Source organism: Amia ocellicauda, chromosome 18 (assembly GCF_036373705.1).
Source record: "Amia ocellicauda isolate fAmiCal2 chromosome 18, fAmiCal2.hap1, whole genome shotgun sequence".
Lineage (NCBI taxonomy): Eukaryota > Metazoa > Chordata > Actinopteri > Amiiformes > Amiidae > Amia > Amia ocellicauda.
This window is the reverse complement of record NC_089867.1, coordinates 16,843,244-16,865,463: the sequence shown is the minus strand read 5'-3', so window position 1 is coordinate 16,865,463 and position 22,220 is coordinate 16,843,244. Positions and strand designations below refer to the sequence as shown.

Here is a 22,220-nt window from a genome sequence, read left to right as displayed (position 1 = left end):
CTGGGGGGGAGGGGGGGAAACAGTGAAACTGGCATCATGAACACTTCCCAGAGCTCAGCCTAAATGTGTTCCTGAGCCAGTGATTGCAGGAAAAGACATGATTTTTGGTACCATTTTTCCTCCGAGACCCACACTGTGGCAGAGGCACCATATGAACCCATCAGTGCTGGCAGCGCAGAGTGATGTCCAGGGATCCACACACAACCCTGCACTTGCCGCCCCCGACCTGCTCTACACTGCAAATGATCTCAGGAACAATCCACCGGCGCTGAAAGGGAGACCGAAACACATTGGTTTTGGTGAAATAACCGCATGAAGCACCTGGACTAATTAGTCCAGATCACCTCTCTCCCAGACTGGGGGGGTAGAGCCCCCAAAGGCAAAGCTTGACCACTTGCAGCTCCGTGATGAAGCACTTTTCAATTCGTCTCTCTCCATCTCTGTCTCCTTCTGCCATTCACTCTGCCAGGGGCATAGATATCCCGACACTGGCACAGGAGGTCACAGGGTACTGGGCCCCAGCGCAGATCCCGGAAGGGCAGGAGCAATTCACTGATAGGAGCTGTTCCTTATCCAGCACCTAGGAAAAATAAAAAAGTATTTCTTGGAATAACAAACCCTGTACATCAAGGTCTGTTCTGTGGGAAATAGACCTTCCCTCTGGAAGATAAGGTTTATGGAACAGATAATTAAAATCAGCTGCAGTCATCGCCTCTCTATAAATGAGCTACTCATTCTTCTCTGAAATGTGTTATTGCCTACCATGTGTATCATGTGCTCATGTTGCCAACAGAGTGGGGGAGAGAGAGCAGGAGGGTGTGAGTGTGGAGGGTTGAGTCAAACAACCCTGAGTCAATCAATCAATTTTGATATAGTATAGCGCCTTTTGCAGGGTAGCCACAGAGCGTTTTACAGCATCCCTGAATCCCTGAACCCTGGTACATCTGAGTAATACACATGAGGTGAGGCTGATTAATCTGTCAGGTGTGAGAACTGGGACTTCATGAAAACCAAAAACCTACACAAAGAAACAAACTGACCAATAAACACAGAGCAATGACATCAGCCAGAGGGACAGAATAGAGCTTAGTCAAATGATAAAGGAATTGGGAGGGGAGAGGTTTGAATGCAGGAGGCACTCCTTTGTGCACAGTTGAGATCAGACTGCCAGCCTTATATCTCCAGCTGATGAATCCACAGTCAAACTGGGCCAGTACCTCCCCGTTTGCTACCCCACTTGACATCTAATGGAAATGTGTCGTCTGGTAGAGAAAACTGCCTGTCACATGAGTAATTACTTTCCGCATTGTGGTCTATTGTGCGGTGTAAGTTGGTGCAATAAAGTGCAGCTAAACACTGGAGGTTAGGACTACAGTTAAAATCTAGAACGAGGGAAACCTCAGTGTAGCCGACACAAAAAAATCTAGTGGGTTTGGAACAGACTCCCAGACATCCTCGCTAATTGGATGTAAATGAGAAACGTCTGATGAATATAGCAGCAAGGAAAAGAACAGCGCGCAGCAGATGTTGTGTGCATCAGAGCCCTGTTCTGAGCATATCCCCGCCCCCTCATCTCCATTAAAACCTGCAGGTGTGCAGAGCCCGGATGAATAGATGCAAACGCGGAAGCAATGTGTTATTAATCGACAGGTAGAGAGAGAGAAAAGATCAAGCAAGTGTGAGCCTCAGGCAACAGTTCAGCAGCACAAGACAATAAAGTCTTTAACATAAATGAAAATAGCAGGTGTGCTGTAAGGATGTACATTAATACACACAAAATAAGAGAGAAAGTATTAGTATCAGTATTAGTTTTTATTATTATTTTTGTTTCACTTGTTGTGCAGAGCCTCTGGCAGTACGAGCTGCTGGCAGAGGGGGGGGCGCAGCACAAACCTGCAGAGCAGTTAGTGCTCACGGCAAAGTTCCCCGTCTCCCGTCTCTACGTGAACCGACTCTACCAGAGCAACCACACTAATCCCAGCACTGAAAGATATGTTGTACACTGGAATTTCAGGTTAGAAGAAATTAATCTTCTTGGGCTTGGAAAGAATTTACATAAAAATCAGACACCAGTGATTTGACAGAGATGTCTGAACAGCTGAAAGCACCTGGCATAGTGAACCCAGGGCTTTCAAACTGATCCTGGAAAGCCAAACTCAGGCCTGCCATCCCGGCGCCCCTGAAGATAACAGCCACAGTAAAAGGACCCGGGTTTCATTCATCCTGCAGCCTGATCCGAGGCCCCTGATGTACTTTTCAACCATTCATCTTCAAAACCTCCTATATTGGTGAGGTTCACAGGGAAGCCGGAGCCGATCCCAGCAGGCATAGGTCGCCAGGCAGGAATACACCCAGGATGGGACACCAGTCCATCGCTGGGTAACACACACACAGAGCAATTTAGCGAGACCAATCAACCTAACCCACGTCTTTGGATGGTGGGAGGAAACCAGAGTATAAAACCCACACAGAAACAGGGAGAACATGCAAACTCCACACAGACAGGCCCCCAGAGCCAGGACTCAAACCTGGGACCCCAGAGCTGAGAGGCAGCAGCGCTAAACACTGTGCCACCGTGCCACACAAAATGTACTTTTATTTTCTTTATATTCTTTATCTTATTAATGATTTCATGTTGTTGATTCAGTTTTGTATATAAAGCAATTGTTTGTTTGGTTTACCCCTTTCTGGGAGCTACTTTAATTATTAGTTTGTTCAAGCATTTTGGTCTGTAATTTCATACCAAACTCAGGATGCTACAGAAACATACCAAAGCCATGTTACCCTGTCTCTGCCTCAAGGTTAATTGTTTCTTGAATTGTATACAACTACTGTCGAAAAGGGTACTTTAACCAGTCATTGTCTTTTCGATACTTAACCAACTACTGTCTGAGAGGGCACTTTAACCAACCATTGTCTTCTGTAAATTCAATCAATCACTGTCTTTTGGATACTTAATCACTGACTCTATTATTATGCATGTGGTAAACTGAACTTGTAAAACTGGATTATAATGAGATGCAACCACTTTCCTATAGATAACTGCAACCTATTGTCTATCTGAAGATATAAAAAGGCTTCTTCCAACTCACATCTCTAGTTATTTTATTCACTTCATGTGAGAGGAGGGCTTCGGGTTAACCTGTATTTATGTTTTCTGTAATAAACTTGTTGTCATCTCTGCAGAGCAAGAGTCATTCAATAGTGCACTTAAATGCTATTGCTACCCACTACATGTCAGACATATGGCTTTCCCTTGTTTAAACAGCATAGGAAAATGTGTGAAGTATGGATTTTCTGTTGGGTGCATGTTTGTTTGCTTTCTCTTCTTCTTCCCGAACAGGAATGCTACAGGGTGACATAATGCACTATCAGGCCCCGTTTCCGCTGGTCACTTTTAGGTGAACCTCGGCCTGTCCGCTTGAGCCCAGGCATTTCCAATGTTGCTCTGGTGACCCTCCACCTGCCCCGAAACTAGTTTCAGGAGGAACAGTTTTGTATATAGCACCAGCTGTGTCTCAAACTGGTCTAAGTGGAAGTACCGTTTGGTCCCCTTAATCACCCAGACGCAACGTCACTGCATTTTGAAATTGTAACTACAAGAGCAAGCTTCTTAAAGTGGAATTTAACAGATTTTAACTGAATTTTACTGCCATGCAAATAAAAATATAAAAGACTGTTTGATAAGTATTGTACAGTGGGTTTGTGTATTATGTCAGGGGGCCCAGTAAGTTGAAAAAGGCAAAGTTGTCGTCCCAAATGTCAGTTTAGAAAGGTTTTCAGTTGTTTTGCACATGGTTGTGGTCGTTGAAGGGTTAATCCAGTTTGCTCTGATACTTAACATGCATCACAACAGGACACAGTGTAGACAGTCAATCTAAAGCAGACGGTCAGATCATGACATCTTACCAGACAGTTGGGGTCACATGGAGCAGGACAGGAAGTGTGCGCCCCTGGGAGCCGAGCTGTGGAGCACACTGCTCCGAAGCATTGGAAGTGTTCGGCACACAGGAGGGGAAGCAGAGAGACACGTGTAAAATAAAATACATATATAACTATAGAGAACACAAGACAAATTGCAAAAAGGTTGAGGTCATTCCACCCCTCATGCTTGTTTAGTGGATATACATGTATCAGCACACAGTTATAACAATTATTGCTTCCATGCTGATATCATATATACATCTCTATATATAGATACACAGTGCCTTGAAACAGTATTCAGCCCCAAACATTTTTTCCACATTTAAGTCTCTCAGCCTGGGATTTTAATGCATTAAAATGTTTTGGGGGGGAGTTACACATTCTTCTTCAGTGTCCCCCCCTAAAAAAGAAAATTAAATGTCTTCATTTTGTTTTTTAAGTATTCACGCCCCTGGGTCAATACTTGCTTGGACCACCTCTAGAAGCTATTGCAACCAGTATTCGGATAATGCTCAAACTTTGCACACTGTGATAGAGCAATATTTATCCATTCCTCCTTTGAAAATTGCTCTAGCTTTGTCAAGTTAGAATGAAAATGGACACCAATTTTGAGGTCTTGACTTTCGATGGGATTAAGGTCAGGACCGTGACTGGGCCACTCAAGGAAATCTATTTTCTTCATTTTAAGCCACTCCAGTGTTGCTCTGGCTGTGTGCTTTGGATCTTTGTCCTGTTCCTTCGCAGTTAGTTAGTTCGATTTATTTGGGGAGAGAGGTGCAGGTTTTTATCCAGGATTTCTCTGTATTGTGCACCATTCATCCCACCATCAGTGAAGAGACATCCAGATAAAATAGTGATCTTCCGATCGAGGCACTATCAGAATGCCATTTGTTTTGCTTAATGGCGCGAAACGTATGCTTAGTGCGTATAGTGTATGCGTGGGGATAGTGACTAGTCAAAGTCAGTGAAGGTGGCAAGTGAGGAACCTCAGCAAAAATCAAAACAAGAAAATGCCCGTACCAGTGGGTAAAACAACGATGGATTTGTCAGTCGACTGTGTTAAAAAGGCATTTTGTAAATTGTGCAAGAAAGAATTCAGCATCAGCCACGGCAGTGAGTCCGGTGTAAAGCATCATGCCGGCTTGAAACAACATAAGAAAAACTGCCAAACTCATATACAAAATACCCTTGTCTCAAGCTATTTCGAGTAGCTGAATGAAACATTTAATAACCAAGTTGCTGCTGCTGAGCTTACACAAGTGTATCACACTGTAGTGCATCAACTGTCTTAGCGGTCTTGTGATTGTGATTTGAAGCTTGTGCTTGTTGTAGCCTGATTCAACGATTGTGAAAAGCATTAGTTGTTGGTGTTCTAAAGAAGAAGCCCTAGAAGTGTGCGGTCACCACTGTCAACTGAATGAGCAAATTATTTTTTGTAAATTGTTTAAATCTTTTGGAATTGCACTTTTGATTTGACATCAAAGCTTTGTAGAGCCGTGGGGAAAAAAATCGAATCTATTTCAAATTCTGAATGCAAGACAAAAAAGGTGGAAAAAGCGTTGGGTTGCTGAATACGTTTTCAAGGCACTGTATATATATATATATATATATATATATATATCTTCTGGTTGCTTTTGCATCTTATTTGAATAAGCACTACACAATTGTAATTGTATTCCAGCACTGTAGGCAAATACAAGAACAAACATTGACTTTCAAACAAAAGGACCACATGTCTGGGCAGCACTATGACGATCCCTGCACCTCCTGTGGTACAGGAGCTTCTCCCTGCAGTCTCAAGATCACAGTTATAACTGGGGTCAGAGCCACACGGTATTAACTTTCTTATGCTCGATCAAGGAGACAAGAATAGGTAGACCGCACAGCTGGAGACTTTCTCCCACAGAATTTTATTTTTGGTAGAGTCTAAAAAAATATTTGACAGTCCAATAGCAAAACAAATGGTAAAAATTATTAAAACAAAGATAGAAGCTGCAAGAGTCTGGACATATTTGAAGTACATCTATTAATATCAAGATCAGAGCCTCTTCTTCAGTATTTAATCTCATGACTATGTGCTAGTGTAAACATTTCAACCATGTACACCAAAGGGGAACATTAGCAAGCATTATGCTGCTGTGTGTTAAATTCAAAGCAGGCTGGTCATCAGGTCCAGGCATGACTAACACATCACAGGTCTGGCTCACCCAGTAGTGCCATTCCGGACACACTGGTAGTTGAAACTTCATACAAAAAAGATGCAAATGTCTCAAAGACTCATTAAGAGAAATTTGCATAACTGGTGAAAAGACAGGTATTGCGTCTCATTGTGTCGCCGATCAGAAGGCCAGACACACAAGACTGGGTAGCCATAGAGCACTTTACAGATTGAACACAAACGAACAAGGAATAAGCTTACAGTAAAAACGTAAATCATATTAAAACACCTTTTGACCAAATTCACTCTCTCCTTGCATGCAATCTAAATACTTAAAACTTAAGTGCAGTACTAGCAGTTTAATCCCCAGCGATAGCAGTGAAGAGTGGAAAAAACAACTAAACAGACAAAGAAGGAACACGTGAATATTCGGGTGTATGGTGATTATCATTTAAAAATATGAATGCTTATCCTCAATGTATACAGCAAAGAATATTGCCAAACACCTGTGACTCACTCTCATCTCTCCTTCCCCCCACCCATGTTGCGGTGACTGTTCAAAACCTGATACTCCCGGTGTTAAGATTGCACCTGTGTTGTGGAATGGACAGCCCTAAAAGCTTTGCAGTATAACTAACCAGTCATAATATACAAGCACTGCAAACGTACATGTGTAGCTTCAAGTTATCAGTGAAATATCTTCAGAGTTTGATGAAGTGATTCATCCCTACATAGACATCTGTACGGATTCCTGGGGACTGAACCAAGAACAACATTATCATTACCCCCCCACCAAAATAAAACCAAAACAAACAAACCATTACATTCTAATTAAACTGAATTTCATAGCATCTCGCAAATACAACCAGCTACATGTGCTTCTACAATCCTGACCAATGAAATGTCCCACAGATTCAGCTCAGAAGCAATGGCAAGAAAACACATTTATTCTGATGTTCATTTTATATAATTGCTTTTTAAGTTAACAATGGATTCCTTCATCTTTATTCGTAACCCATTCATTTTGCTATACATGAGCTCCCCCGACGCTTCTGAGGAAGCTGCCTTTTGCCCCAGTGGGGGGGGCTACAGGAGTACTTTTTGGTAATTCAAGCCATTAACGTACCAAAAATAGCTCCTACCAGCCACTGACATAATCCAGTCCGAAGTCCCTACCGACACGTTCCTGCAGTGGTTACATCATTTGTTTGGCCCAAAAGAACATTGCACCGATCAACAGACAGCTTTTAGGGAAACAGCAACCAGCATTTCCTAGAACTTACTGCTTCACACCAGCGGGAACATGAACAAAACAGACTGGCGAGGGAGACTGTAACCTTGGGGTTACAAGATTTCCACTACATGACCTCACCTGGAATTTACACGTATTCAGCCTACCCGAGAAAAGCTCAATAAAATATCAGAGCCATATCTGGAAAGACTCCAGTGAGCAAAAAAACAAAAAACACCCACGAGCAAAACCAGAAAGGCCAGGCTGAGAGATACAACAGGTACATTAATTTTTATGACCAGTGTATATTTGGATTTTATGGGTGATCAGATAATAGAATATATATTTTTTAAGTGTTTTGACAGAAGTAGCAGGGCACAAGGCACCTGCAATAACCTGAGATTGGGATGATTAACCAGGACTAGTGCTGAGTGGGACAGACCACAAACTACCACACTGATGTTAACATATGATTTAAGGTCCATAAAACAAGATGTAAATCAAGGCAAGTTCAGAAGTCTAGTCAGTGGAAGGTGCTTTATTTTGTTTTGAAAAGCATTGTTTGTTCTTCACATAGTGTTTATTTTGTCGACTCGAAACAAAAAGAAAAAAAATATTTGGCAATAATTGGTAAAAATATGAATACAAAAGATGTTAAATACATTATTTGTATAAAAACATTATATACAAAAATTACACTTTCATTGGCTGTATAACAGCGAACATATCAAGAGCATGAAATATTGTGTTTCAGGACACAGTATCGCTCAGATTCTTTCATGCTTCACAATTTCTTGGGCAGCTATGCAGACTTTAACAACAATACAAAATAGCTCTATTGTAAAATTAAATGTATACCTCCTAGTTTTTTTTTTTCCTTTTTGAAAAACACCACTACCACCTATTCTTTCACAGTTCAGAGCATGGGAATGTAGAGGCTCGGAGCTCTGAGAATTGTTTACAAAAGTTCGTTAACACTTTGGTGATAGTGTACACACAGAAAAATTTACTGAAACCGAAGACCCAGAAGATCATTAAATGACAACCCTTCCAGAAAAAACAACACAAAACATAAAACCATTTCTTGATGAAAGCCTTTGAGCAGATATGATTACGGTATCTTGCAAAACACACAGAGGTGCCCGATACTGTGGCAAGTCCTAACGGTGCCCAATGAGTCAGCATTCCCAAAAGGCACAGTGCAGTCATCGTGCAGTCAGGGAAATACGGGAGCAGAGCACTTGGGCTTTCTTCTATTTATATGTACAGAGCACATCATTTCTATATCATCACCTAACCCAGGGTCCTTCAGAGCAAGTCCTCTAGGGCCACAGTGCTTATCCTAAGTAGTTAACAGAATCAATAAATTAATCCCTTCATGAAACTCAGGAAATCCCTTTTCTCCTGCTTTCAAAAGCCGAACCATAGCTGCCAGGATCGTGTCTCTGAAGGTCTGGATTTGAAGAACAATATCCTAAATCAGTCCCTGTAGCACAGTATACATGACAACCCCACCCCAGCCCCCGCAACAACACGATCACTAGAGCGAAGTCCTTACTGCTGCACTGTGAGTAATAAAAGACTAAGTACACGAATAAAAGTGGTGGCAAGTTCTCTGCGGTTTCTTTTTTCAAATGCTTGTGTGCGTCTGTGTGCAAGTGTGTCGCAAGTCAGAGGACTGTGATCGTTTAAGAAAACACATTTGAATTCATATGGGAAGATTTGGATAAAGCGACAACAGACATTTCGCCAGCGAGTCCTTCATTTGTCCTCAGGGCAGTGGTATATGAGCGTGCGTGCTCTCGGACATTCAAGCACTGCTGCTGAACTCAGCGCTAACCTGCCACAGACACAGCAAGTCTAAAATGTACAAATATAATAATCCTAAACATCACTAGGCAACACAGCACACTCATTTCTCACTTCCCCAATGCATACAGTTGCCAATTAAAGTGCAACTTCCATCTTGTGACCAGTGCAGAGAAGCCTCACCCCTCCACAATATGATCACCTATTGCAAATGGCAAGACATGACTTGCCCCCCTACCCACAGTGGCAAAGCCCAGAATTCAATTGGGAATCTCCCGACTTCGGGGCTCAGCTGCTGCTACTGCACCCATAGGCTTTTAGCGTCTCCATCTACCCCAGCTCTGCGCTGCTACCCACACATATTCTGTACAACACATTAAATACTTTTTTGTCTTTTTACAATTGGCACATCTGATTGGCTCATTTGGTTGACATTTGGACATATGAAAAAATATTCAATTCAATTATATAATTAAAAACAAACCAAAAAAATATATTTTCATTTAAGGAGAACCAGCATGGGATATGCATCTCTTTCTGTTGCGAGTTAATAAGTGCAACAGGCAGGAAGAAGCATTTTTTAGTTTTTGTTTAGTTTCTTAAATGCTGAATAACATTCATTCCATCGGTTCGGATACTTTTTTCCCTGCCAAGCACTAGATTTACTGTGCTGTATTGATTGCTCTTCAGTATACAAATGCTAGTTTGGTACAGCTTCTTACCGAGTTAGCACTATGGAACAGTGGTTGAAGGTACCATCAGGGTGATGTTGGGTTGTTGTATTGTACCCCTAAGATTCAGAGTTTCAGATCTGTTTAAAATCAGGTCCTGCTAACATTCAAATGCATAGTTCTTGGTAGATGACATAATCCATTTCATTTCATTTATATCCTAGATTCCATAAATACTGACGTTTACTTCCTCGTTTATTCCTCCCCCGGAAGGTTAAGCTGAACAAACTGCTTATTTTAGAAGAGACACATAGAAGAAAGGGATGGTGCTGCCACTTTCTCCCCCAGGCACAGGATAAAGATAGATTCAAGCTGTCTGGAGAGTCCTTGGCAAGTCAAGGCTGAGTCCGTAAACTCAGAAAAAACAGGATCACAGAGCTTACAGGCTGCCGAAAACACGGACACAAATAACAAACAAAACCAAAAATAACATGCCAACACAGACAGTTCACTGCCCCTTGAACCCATAACATCACCTGTGTTGTGAGACTAAACTCTCAGCCAGCAGCGTCCCCTTGTGCAAAGTTACCCTGGAACATTTACCGCAGGATTTCTGCACTTTTAACATGGTTTAACTGCAGTTTAACCATAACCATTGACTGGTTTCCTATGAGTTCAAAAGCCTACACAGGACTCTGGGAACACCATGACTGACCGTGTTAAATATAATCTAGGCTTGTGTACTGTGGTAGGGTTTATTCATGGTTGAATTTGGCGAGGCAGAGTGGCGGCATTACAAAGTCACAGGAGGCCAGTGTAAAACTATGGAACAGCCATAAAAAAAGTGCAAAAAACCAATGGTAAATTTACCAGGGTAAATGTGCATCAGGGGGAACTGCACTGCAAACAGACTGCGGAGAAGAAAAGCACAGGCTCCTACAGTGATCAAAGCAGACTGTGTACTGAGCTCAGACCCTTCTCTTTACATTTTTACAAAGATTTTTGCGTCTCCCTCCTCCACACCTGATTCCTCTCCACAATATTCTGTTGGCACATCTCAGGCCAAAGCAGCACAGCGACTCCCTCATACGTTGCTGATGTGTGTGACGGCGGCAGTGGAGACAGTGGCTGCAGTCACAGGCCTCTCCCTTCGTACATATCTTGGCTTCCGTACTGCAGAAAAAGAAGACGAGAGAAACAGGCTTAAGAAAAGAAAGTCAAATATTTCAGAAACAGAAACACGGAGAGAGAGACAAAAGAGATAAGAGATGTGAGGTCTCTACGAGGTAAACAAGTAAATGGATCATTTTCAGTGCTATGCAACACGTGTGCTGCAATGACTAAGTAAAAATGAAACACTATCAAACACATTCATACTGACATTTGTGTTTCCTGAAAAACATGAGAATAAGACCCTGTGTGAAAACACTTTTCTCATCAAAGAATAACCCAGAAATGTGCGGTGTAAAGCAAACCAGCACACCCATTCTCCACCCTTGGAATAAGCAAATGTATCTTAAAAGCGATTACCCTGCTATGCAATATTCCACAGCCTTCGATTAGGCTTACCGGTAGTATACAATACCCTGTGTCAATAGTGATGAAATGTACAAACCTCTGATAACACACACATACAAAACAGCGTATCTTGACAATCTAATCTAATTTAAGGTCATGTGAATGGAATCCAGTTGAAACTACAGAGAAGCCAGAAGTCAATTTGACGGGTACTCATGTTAAACAGACTACATCTCTTGTACAGAACTGCAGGCAAAGAGATGAAACACTGTCACAGGTGGAGCCCAAAAGATTAGATGCACTACATTATTAGCTTGTCTGCAGTGACATAGTTAATTGCTGCATCTGGTTATTACACAAATACTCTGATTGTGGACTTTATCTGTGGCTTAAACATCTCTCTCTGCATCTAACCATAAAGTACTCAGCCAAAGAGCAGGCTGGCCATCGAACGAAAAGAGAAAATACACAAACAAAAACGGCACACATAAAGCAAGAAGAGTCAGCTGTAGTGGCCATCTGTTTTTCACTAATAATATTATTATTATTATTATTATTATTATTATTATTATTATTATTATTATTAAGGAGGAATCAATGGAGACAGATGCAAAAAGTCACCAAAATGAGAGTGAGAGAACAAAAAAGTAACAGAAAGATGGAAATTGCCGGCTGCAAAGGTACAGGATCCAAGAGGAGGACCGGCTGGTGTGCGGAGAGGGGCTGACAAGTCCTGGGAATGGACCCAATAACAGGAACAAAGTCCTGTTATCCCCCTGAGCACCATCCCTCCTGAATCTCCCACTCATGTGGGCGTCTTTCTCTCATGTATATTAGCTTTCTTCGCTTTACAACATTTGGCTGCCGCAGAGCAGATCGAGTGTTCTCTGGACGAAATCTTGTGGAACAATAACGGCTCTGTTTCCCAGGAAAGGTGAAGCGTTTTTTTTCTTGGCAGACCACCCTCACCCCCCCTTCCTTCTCCTCTCTCCCTTCTCACCTTCATTCGTTGCACTTTTGTCACTCACAGAAGCTACATTAATTTCAGATTTGAAAAGGGCAAAACGTTCCTTGGGCTCATTCTATTTTCAGCTGTCCCTGAATAAACACACCACCAAACGCAGAGGGCGGGGAAATGACAGAGAGGCAGGAAAAATTAAATAAAAAAGGCCACTTTTCCCCTTATCAGTTTAAATACGAGATTAAACTGGTTTACTCGGACATTACATATGGGAGATTTCTCTTACCCAATCAAAACAGGGGCTTATCATCACACAACCAGAACAGACAGGGGCCAAATCAAAACTGTGACAAATGCATCTATTGCGGAGAGCCATCGAAATGGCCTACAGCAGTGTGCAGTCTGACAGAGACTTACTCCTTCCACCACCCAACATCCAGGCCTGCATCAGTTCTCTGCCTGTTGGACCAGTTTTTAGCACACAAATTTGAAATCTTACCGGAGGAAGATGGTGTAGGGATCATCACAGCCTGGAAAATAAATTTAACACATCAACCTGATACTTTGCTAACAAATTTTTTATTGTCCTGTAAATAAAAACACAGATCATTCCCAGGTTTCAATACATACAACACAGAAACAAATGTGATTAAAAAACAGTGATATTTCTAAAAATAAAGTCAACTTACCGTTTCACTGGGTTGAAATATAGAGGCTGAAAAACAAGAAAAAGAACATTAAATTCCATGTCTCTAAATTATATTCATGTGTGAGTTACAGACCAATGCTTTCAACACTATGAGTAACTTTATATACAGACAAGTACAAAAAAAGCAGTCGAGTACCTTTGTTCCTCCTATAGAAAACATTGGGAAGTTTGTTGGAGCGTTTGAGGTAGAAGAAGGAAGCCACGGAGAGGATGAGGAAGAGGCTGATGAAGAGGGTTCCCAGTAGCAGAGAGGCAGCAACTCCGGGCCCACCTGTCAATGAAGCACAGCACACCGTCATCAAGATGACCGTCAGGGCACACAGGGTAGAGCAGTCATCTCTGGCCCTGCTGTTTGTGCCTCTGAAAATCTTAAATACATTTCTGCATTTGCTATTCCCTTACCGATTTTGGGCTGCACTGGTGCCACTGTGCTCGTGTTGGCCGATTGTACAGTTGCATTGAGATAATCTGCTAGAGTGAGGGAGAAAAGAAGGAGAGAGGGAGAGGGGAAGAAAATCACAATTCACACAGATGCCTTGTGGATTTGGTACGGCTTCAGTGCCCTAATCGCTGCCAGAGGATACAGACCCAAGATAAGAGCAAATGAAGGCGTTAGCACATGTACCCAGGCAAAACGCACAACTGACTTTCTTCTCCTCAGCACTGAGTTTGTGTTAAGAGTCACGGGAGCTTAGTGATTTGACCTCCGATAAAGCCTTCAATTACACGATGCAAAGCCAGTGAAACAGGAAATGAAAAAGGAACTGTCTTTTATCTGTGGATTTGTGTTAAGGGGTGTGGAGATTAAAAAGAGAAGAAGAAAACAAAATCACCAAGGTGGTCATTGTGGAATTAGTTTTGCACGGTCCCACGAATTTGTTACAAAATCTAAATTAGAGTCCTTGCAGGACTATGGTGTACATGTATTCTAGTCACAGGATATACAGACAGGTGACAAATGTAAGGAAAAACCTGAATAATTTAGTGAAGGAACTGCAAACAGGTGTACTGCATGATACAATTAAGCAATTAACATCCTATCATGCTCTGTGGCATGTATCAAAATGCTGAGCAGGCCCAGTTGACCTCGATTTTGGATCGAGATGGCAAGAGGAAAGGATCTAAGTGACTTTGAAAGAGGGGTCATTATTGGGGCACCAATGGCAGGCGCTTCAGTCACAAAGACGCTCAACTAGTGTTCTCGACAAGTGGGCAAGTGCATGTGTGGCGACAGCAAGAGAACGGTACAGGCCTGACTGCTTGACCCCTACAGTGAGGGGGTCTTGAGGCTCTGTTATGTTGTGGGGGGCATTTTCCTGTCATGGTTTGGGTCCATTTGTCCCCTTAGAAGGACAAGTGCAAATCATTACAAAGTTATTCTGAGTGATCACATTTATCCATTTCTATCCTGATGGGAGTGGTCTCTTCCAGGATGACAATGCCCCCATCCACAGGGCACGAGGGCTCACTGAATGGTGTGATGAGTATGAAAATGATGTGAATCATATGCTATGGCCTTCGCAGTCACCAAATCTCAACCCAATTGAACACCAATGGGAGATTTTGGACCAACGTGTTAGACAGCGCTCTCCACCACCATCATCAAAACCCCAAATGAGGGAATATCTTTTGGAAGAATGGTGTTCATCCCTCCAGTAGAGTCAGAGACTCGTAGAATCTGTGCCAAGAGTATTGAAGCTGTTCTGGCGGCTCGTGGTGCCCAACACCTTACTGAGACACTTTATGTGGGTTTTTCCTTTAAAATGTTTCACCTGTCTGTACACACCACTGACACAAATGCCAGTATAAAACTAAACTGCATTAAAACCAAAACCGTGGCAGAAGTCTTAGAAAGGGGTCAATCATAAAGTTGACTGATCTACTTACTGTGGTTGCAGTCCGTCAGGTTGTATAGCAGGAGGTAGTCAGTCCTGCACCGGACACAGAAAGCGGCACTGGTCTTGAACGTCTGCAGAAAGCAGCCTGATGAGAAAACAATAACATCAGCTAAACTCCAGGAAGCCAATAGTTCGTCACAGAGAAAAGGCCGAAGGTTTGTTTTGTCTTGTGAATTAGGCCTCGGACAAATCCAGACTTTGCACCTGCCCACGGATCACAGACTTCAAACGTTGGGGAGGTGATTTATTGTCGGGTGCCACTTCCTTTTACTTACAAATAAAATGTATATTGGTGTATAACATTAGCAAACGGTTACATTGTGCATGGGATGTATAAGAAAAAAGGGGGAAAAAAGCCAAATAACATCATATAACATGTTTGTATGTACAGTGTCCAATGTATTGCATGCAAGTAGAGGAATACTTAATATCACATTCTGTTATACATGGCGATTACATACATCACAACTCTCTCCTGTGTGAGTTAATCCGAATGAAATGCAACCATACCAGGGTCACACTGGGTGCTGTTTTGGCACGTCCCATTCTCTTCCTGTGCATCTAGACAACACTGAAGATGGTCCGGAAGGGAGACCTCAAACCGTAACAAAGTAAAAGAAAAACATGTTTTAAGGAACGGTTCTAATCAGGCTCTTTAAACACTTTTGAGACAATATACAGGACCTTCACTGTGACGTAGGAAAAGCTGCATAAAGATGAATCAAGAATATGAGAAACAGAGGCACCAGGTCACCCCCCATCCCCATCCCCCCATCATCACTGCCACAGCACACAGACAAGTGCAGGCCATGGTACTGCTCTGCGTTTCAGGCCATAGTGTGACACAATGCCTATGACATTTAATAGGAGACTGCCTTGCTGTTAGGGTGATTTCAAAAGTCAAAATACTTTCTTTAAAACAAACACACAAACAAGCTTTGGCACAGCCGGCTACTTTATTAATGAATCAAGTTAATAATCTGTTAATAGCTTTATTTAAAAATAACTAAAAGCGCCAACATCCAGTAGTGGATTAGATTGGAATACTTAGGACAAGGGTAAGACATTGGCTGAATTATGCAGATACCATCACTATATTTCTTAGCAGAAGCCCTTATGCAAGACAACTTACAATTGTTGCAATATCACATTATTGTTACATACATTTACCCAATTGTACAGCTGGGTTTTTACTGGAGCAATCCAGGTAATGTACCTTGCTCAAAGGGTACAACAGCAGTGTCACCCACCTGGGACTTAACCCACGACTCTCCACTCAGGAGTCCAGAGCCCTGACCACTTCTGCACAATTGTTAAATGCTTGGCTCAGGTGGGATGAAATATGAAAATGGTACAGGAGTTGGGTACCCCTGCGATACAACTCCCTCCCTAAGCACAATACTTTGACTTACAAATGAAAAGTTTAAAAGAGAAGACACAGAAAGCAGAATGACAGGTTTGCTTTTGTTGGCATTGCTTTATAAATATGAATGGATGGAGATCATATTTATATAATCCTATATCGAGTATTCTCACCAAGCAGCTTCTCTTATTTTGGAAGATCAGTATTGACACTGACATGCATTCGTATTGCTCGGCTCTCTCACTTCTTGCACCAGCTCTCTTCAGCGTACCTGCCTGTTAATCGCCATCACCGCCATTTTGTGTTGGAAGAGTGCTGCTCAGTTGAGCATTAGCCATGTCTGCTTCCAAAGATGTAATGAGAATTCAACAATTGGCAAAATGCCTGATGAAGATCTTTTTTAACTCGCAAAATGTATTAAATAGAAGCCAACTGCATGGATGTGTTGTGGGTGTGAGAAAAAAGTTCCTTGTTGTAGATGCTGCAGAACACTGGTTTGTGCTCGTGGTAGAAACACATCCAACTCAATCTGCTGTGCACGGATTCGTTATAGCGCAAATGATTACCTTAATTTCAAAACAAAATTTGAAACATCATTACAATATAGCAAAACTCAAACTCAGGTGGCAGCTGTTTGAAAATAGTGTTCATGATAGTCTTTGTGTTTATGAAACCTATCCTCATTAATTCAATGCATGTATGATGCTGTTCAGCACAAATTGTTTTAGATCTTCTCTAGCGTGCAAATTGAGGAATAACTGTAGTCTTTTGTGCAAGTGCTTTAAATTCATCAATATTAAGTTAATGTTTTAAGCAGTGTGGCCCCGTCCCTCTGGAGTAACTGTCTTTTCCTTTGCATCTGAGTGGCTTATAACAGGAATGCCGTGCTCTGCCATCTTTAAGACAGTGGATAAGTTAATAAAGCTCCTGGCATCCAGTCAAATAAGTAGTTGGAAGCCAGTCATGTGAAGGAAAATTACTGCAATTTCAAGACAGCTGACAACGGCAGAGCTCAAGCCAAAGCTGCAACTGACCTTAAGCTCCATTATGGATTCAAGTCTGAAGCTTTAAAAAAAGGGGCACAAAGAGAAGACATGATCAGGAAAATCTCTCTCCCAATGCTGTAAGTCTCCAGCTCATGGCCGGGCCTTAAACCCTGGCCCAGGCCCGTAACACGGTCATGCATGCTGCTCCGAGTGCAACTGCAAGTCTACCGCAGTAATAACAGCTGAGGTTTGCATATCTTCTATCTTTAAATGCCTAACAATACAAACAAAATTGATTATTAAATGTATGAAATACAATCTGTTTCATAATATAAAGACATTTAAAGGTTTGTTATCAGCAGCATCTTCATCTGGCCCTTAGAAGTTTGCAATAGAGCCCACTTGGCACAGCAGCACCGTCCTACCCAGAATGCTGTGGGGCACCTATTTATGACAGTAATCCCATTACGGGCATGACCGGATGTGTTGCACGAGCGCCACAGATTAAAGGATGGCAGGTGGCAGATCATGGGCACATTTTGGTTTAACTTATTATTAGTTCTATCTCCAGCTTCTTATTCCTATCCTAGCATATTTTAATCTTTGGCCACATCTGCTGTACTTGCTTTGACTTTGCTTGTAACTAGGGCCCTGTGCTTTGCCTGACTGAAATACAGTTGTAAATGCCGAGTCATACAAAACCCAGGGCTCTATGAAGAATGTATTGCAGTGTACTGTGTTATCGTCACGCACCAGGGACACAGGAATAAGGGGACCCAGTTGCGGTGTGTGGTGGAGGTGGTCAGACAGGCGTGGATCAGATACTGGCAGGACAGGGCAATCAGAGGCAAGACAAAGACGTGGTCGAGGTCTCAGGCTAGCATTGGGGGCGATCAGGAAAACTGGCAATCAGGGGAAGTCCAAGGTCTTGGTCAAGGTAGTAGTGTAGTGAATACTGACAAAGCTTCACAACCAGTGACAAACAGTGAGGGGATTATATGTGGTCCAGAGGGACACAAGGAACCGGGTTTGGGAGGTGTATGGTGAAGGGGGGCAGAGGGTGATTGAACAAGTGCACATGGTATTCAGGAATGTTGATTGATTGATTTGATTGAATGAAGGGAGCTGGGAGAAGTGACTGGTAAGGAAGTGTGCTGGAGACATCAAGTGGGGAAAACTGGAAGTGCTGGGACTGGGAGAAGAGTGCTGGTCTGTGACCGTGAAAGTTATCGAGTCTTTATGAACAGGCTCTCATTTGGGAACCTTTTCAAAACATAATTTTAGGTCCTTGTAGGTTTTACGATGAGTATGAACTGGATTAAACCCTGGGTCAAATTAACAATAGTCACAGAGAGCAATACCATCTTAAGTATGTGTGTAACCAATTAATTAATGAATTAGTTGAATGGTAATTAAGAATCCCCTTGCATACGGTGGACGCACATGAATGGGAATAGAGCACAGTGCATTTGAAATTTAAAATGTACCAGATGAAAAAGATGTCACAATAGCATATGATAAATACATCTGCAGGTTTAACCCTGTAGGACAGCACCCTCTGCTGGTGTTGTACAATAACTACAAGCTTAGTACACTGCCCTAACCCTAATTATGGTTTTCAAACGCAACAGGAAACTATCTCTGAACTCCAGGAACCAGGACACACTGCAGCCACATTTAAGATTATACACACAGTAGCCCCAAAATACACTAAAAGTTGACTGGGTAGAGCCATCCATATGGAAGCTAAACATGATCCATCTGGATACGTTCACAAACAAAATATTATGCAAACAAGCAAACAAAAGCCTCTTCCTGTCTCTGGGCATTACAGAGCAGCAGTACAGATGACAGTAATCTTTGTGCTTTTTAAGGGAGGTCTCTTCAGTGGCCAGAGCTGAGTACACATATACCTTGCCCATCTTTTTCCCTGTCTCGGTGTTAGCACAACAAGTCTTACTGAGCCCCTTGTTCAAGGCTCTCTGTCTGGCAGGGGTGGACAAAGAAACAGGTGGTCCCTTCTTGTTAATCCCACCAGTGCAAAACAGAAAATGCAACGGGGTGGGGGTTACAGCATGGCGAGGAAAAGGTGCAACTCAGCTCTTTGGTTCAAACAAAACCAAGCAAAAGTAGAGCAGCCTTACCGGGGATTGTGAAGTTTGACGAACAACTTGAAGCGCGGCTCCGGCGATGATGATGGTGATGATGGTGATGGTGGTGGAGGTGGTGGAGCAGCCAGCCATAGCCGTCGGAAAGACCCTTTACGCTACGCAGAGAAAACAGTGGAGTCAGGATCACAACACGCAGCACAGATGCCGATCACACAGGTCGCCTCCTTGTAGCGCAGACTGTGCACAGATCTGCACCAATGACAGCACCAGCACAGTGCAGATCTGCGCAGATGGGCGCCACCACTGCGTCCTGCTCCCCCGCAGGCAGATCACAACAAAGGGTTTCGCCAGGTTGGTTTCTAAAGTGAAAGTGTCACTATCCTGATTGCAATGCCCATCATTGTATTTACTTTGAATGCACGACTGTACCGATGCATACCACATCGGCGAATACAATACTCAAGCGTGAAAACGGAACAGCATGTACACAGTGATCGAAACCAGTGCTAAGTTGACGTAGAAATCTAGTTGTACTTGTAGTAAAGTATAACCTCGTTTGTTTACCTGTATACAGTAGCTGGCTGTTAAAGGCGAACACATCCTAAATGCATTTAGTAAGGGTAACTTGCACTAGCTGGCGCAAGGCTTAGCACCACTAGTGCTAAACACATCTGTGCTAGGAAATGTACGCTGTTTCTCACACAACTGAGATAAATAAACACACGACTACGTGCGTGTCATTTCCTGGCTTTGTTATAAAAAAAAATCGTTGACTTTCACGGAACCCAGATCCAACACAACACAGGAACACACAAGTCAACAAGGACTGAGCAAGACGGGCAGCAGGCTACAGTATCGTAGTCTGAAACACGTACAGTAACACACAAACTTCACAAGACACAGCAACACCGCAATAACAAGTCGGGTTTGAATGGAAACGCGGCTCGCTCATACGTCGATGCGTGAATCCCTCACCTCGGCGGCGGGCGGCGCGGACAGGCAGCGGCGGCGGCTCGGCGGCGCAGAAACGGCAGGCCTGCGCGGTTGCTAGGATACAAGCAGCCTGCAAACCGCCCGCTCCACGCGACGCATGAGCACGCACGCATACATACACACCGCATACATGCACGCATACATACACACTGCATACATACACACTGCATACATACACACCGCATACATGCACGCATACATACACACTGCATACATGCACACCGCATACATGCACGCATACATACACACTGCATACATGCACACCGCATACATGCACATTGCATACATACACACTGCATACATGCACACCGCATACATGCACGCATACATACACACTGCATACATGCACACCGCATACATGCACATTGCATACATACACACTGCATACATGCACACCGCATACATACACACTGCATACATACACACTGCATACATGCACGCATACATACACACTGCATACATGCACACCGCATACATGCACATTGCATACATACACACTGCATACATGCACACCGCATACATACACACCGCATACATGCACGCATACATGCACACCGCATACATACACACCGCATACATACACACCGCATACATGCACACTGCATACATACACACCGCATACATGCACGCATACATACACACTGCATACATACACACCGCATACATACACACCGCATACATACACACCGCATACATGCACACCGCATACATACACACCGCATACATACACACCGCATACATACACACCGCATACATGCACGCATACATACACACTGCATACATACACACCGCATACATGCACACCGCATACATACACACTGCATACATGCACACTGCATACATACACACCGCATACATGCACACCGCATACATACACACTGCACACATACATAAATGATGGTTATTTGTGTGAGGTGCCAGCTTCTGTCCATTGCCTAATTCGCAGTGAAGTAATGCTTATCCTGCACTCCCATCTCCTGCTATAGCACTGGTCTCATACTGGTGTCTGTACTTAAAGCAGAAGATGAAGAGATACAATTTGTCTTGTGCGACACATTTGTCCCCTGACAGCCAGTGTGGTGTGCCATGGTAAAAAATGTGTCATGTGTAGGGTGGTTGAGCAAATTAAAACTAAGTGTACTGTGGTAAAAACACAGTAAGATGTAGCATGGTTTACAAGCATAGGCTAGTGTAGTGTGATTTATTATGGTACAAACGGTAATGTGTAGTGTGGTACTGTGGAAACGTTAAATTGTCTATACTGTATGATGTTACAGAGTGTAGTTTAGTAACAGTGTATGTAATGGCAGTAGTAATACAAACATAAAAAAAATAAAAAAAGGAAACAACAACAAAATGTCACTTTTAGGGTGTTTGGTCACAACGTGGAGCCAAGATGGCATGGACACAATGTGGCATGGAGTCAGCGAGGGTGTGGAGGAATCTGGCACCATTCTTCCACAAGGAATTCCTCCAATTCATGCCAGTTTGATGGCGGCAGAAACCATTGTAACAGGCCTCTCCAGACAGTCCCACGAATGCTCTATGGAACTGAGGTCTGATGATTTGGAAAGCCAATGAAGATGGGTGACTTTCTCCTTGTGCTCCTTACACCTTCCACTGACATCATGCCCCCTGTGGAGTGGAGCATTGTCATCCTAGACAACACCCCTCCCAGCAGGGAAGAAATGCTGCATCATGGGATTCAGATGATCACTGTAATGTCATGCATTTCATTAACTCCGCCTTCTAATGGAATGAGTGGTCCCAGGCCATGCCATGCTCTTCTATTTCATCCCGCAGTCCAGACTGATGCCCATGCATCACGGTTTTGGAGTATGCATTTCCATCCACTATTGCTCTTTGATAATGACATCCTTCCTTCTTC

General features: G+C 42.9%; 1 protein-coding gene across 3 annotated transcripts; it reads right to left on the bottom strand.

Moving 5' to 3' along the window:
* Positions 1-11: 11 nt before the first annotated feature.
* On the bottom strand, positions 12-20,371 carry c18h1orf159 (chromosome 18 C1orf159 homolog). Of its 3 annotated transcripts, XR_010805001.1 has the most exons (11): positions 20,315-20,371; positions 19,373-19,494; positions 15,390-15,474; positions 14,869-14,964; positions 13,384-13,452; positions 13,118-13,252; positions 12,962-12,987; positions 12,772-12,802; positions 10,817-10,966; positions 3,910-3,977; positions 12-580 (listed from the first exon to the last, which is right to left on the bottom strand). XR_010805001.1 is itself a non-coding variant. In XM_066691232.1 (9 exons), exons 2-9 carry the CDS (start codon positions 19,469-19,471, stop codon positions 10,878-10,880), a joined length of 630 nt encoding a protein of 209 aa, XP_066547329.1. In that variant the 5' UTR covers positions 19,472-19,494; positions 20,315-20,371; the 3' UTR covers positions 7,832-10,877. The 3 variants fall into 3 exon arrangements, 2 of the variants coding, with proteins under 2 accessions (XP_066547329.1, XP_066547330.1); XM_066691232.1 differs by lacking the exons at positions 12-580; positions 3,910-3,977 and having other exon boundaries at positions 7,832-10,966; XM_066691233.1 differs by lacking the exons at positions 12-580; positions 3,910-3,977 and having other exon boundaries at positions 7,832-10,966; positions 13,384-13,449.
* Between the last annotated feature and the right edge of the window lie 1,849 nt (positions 20,372-22,220).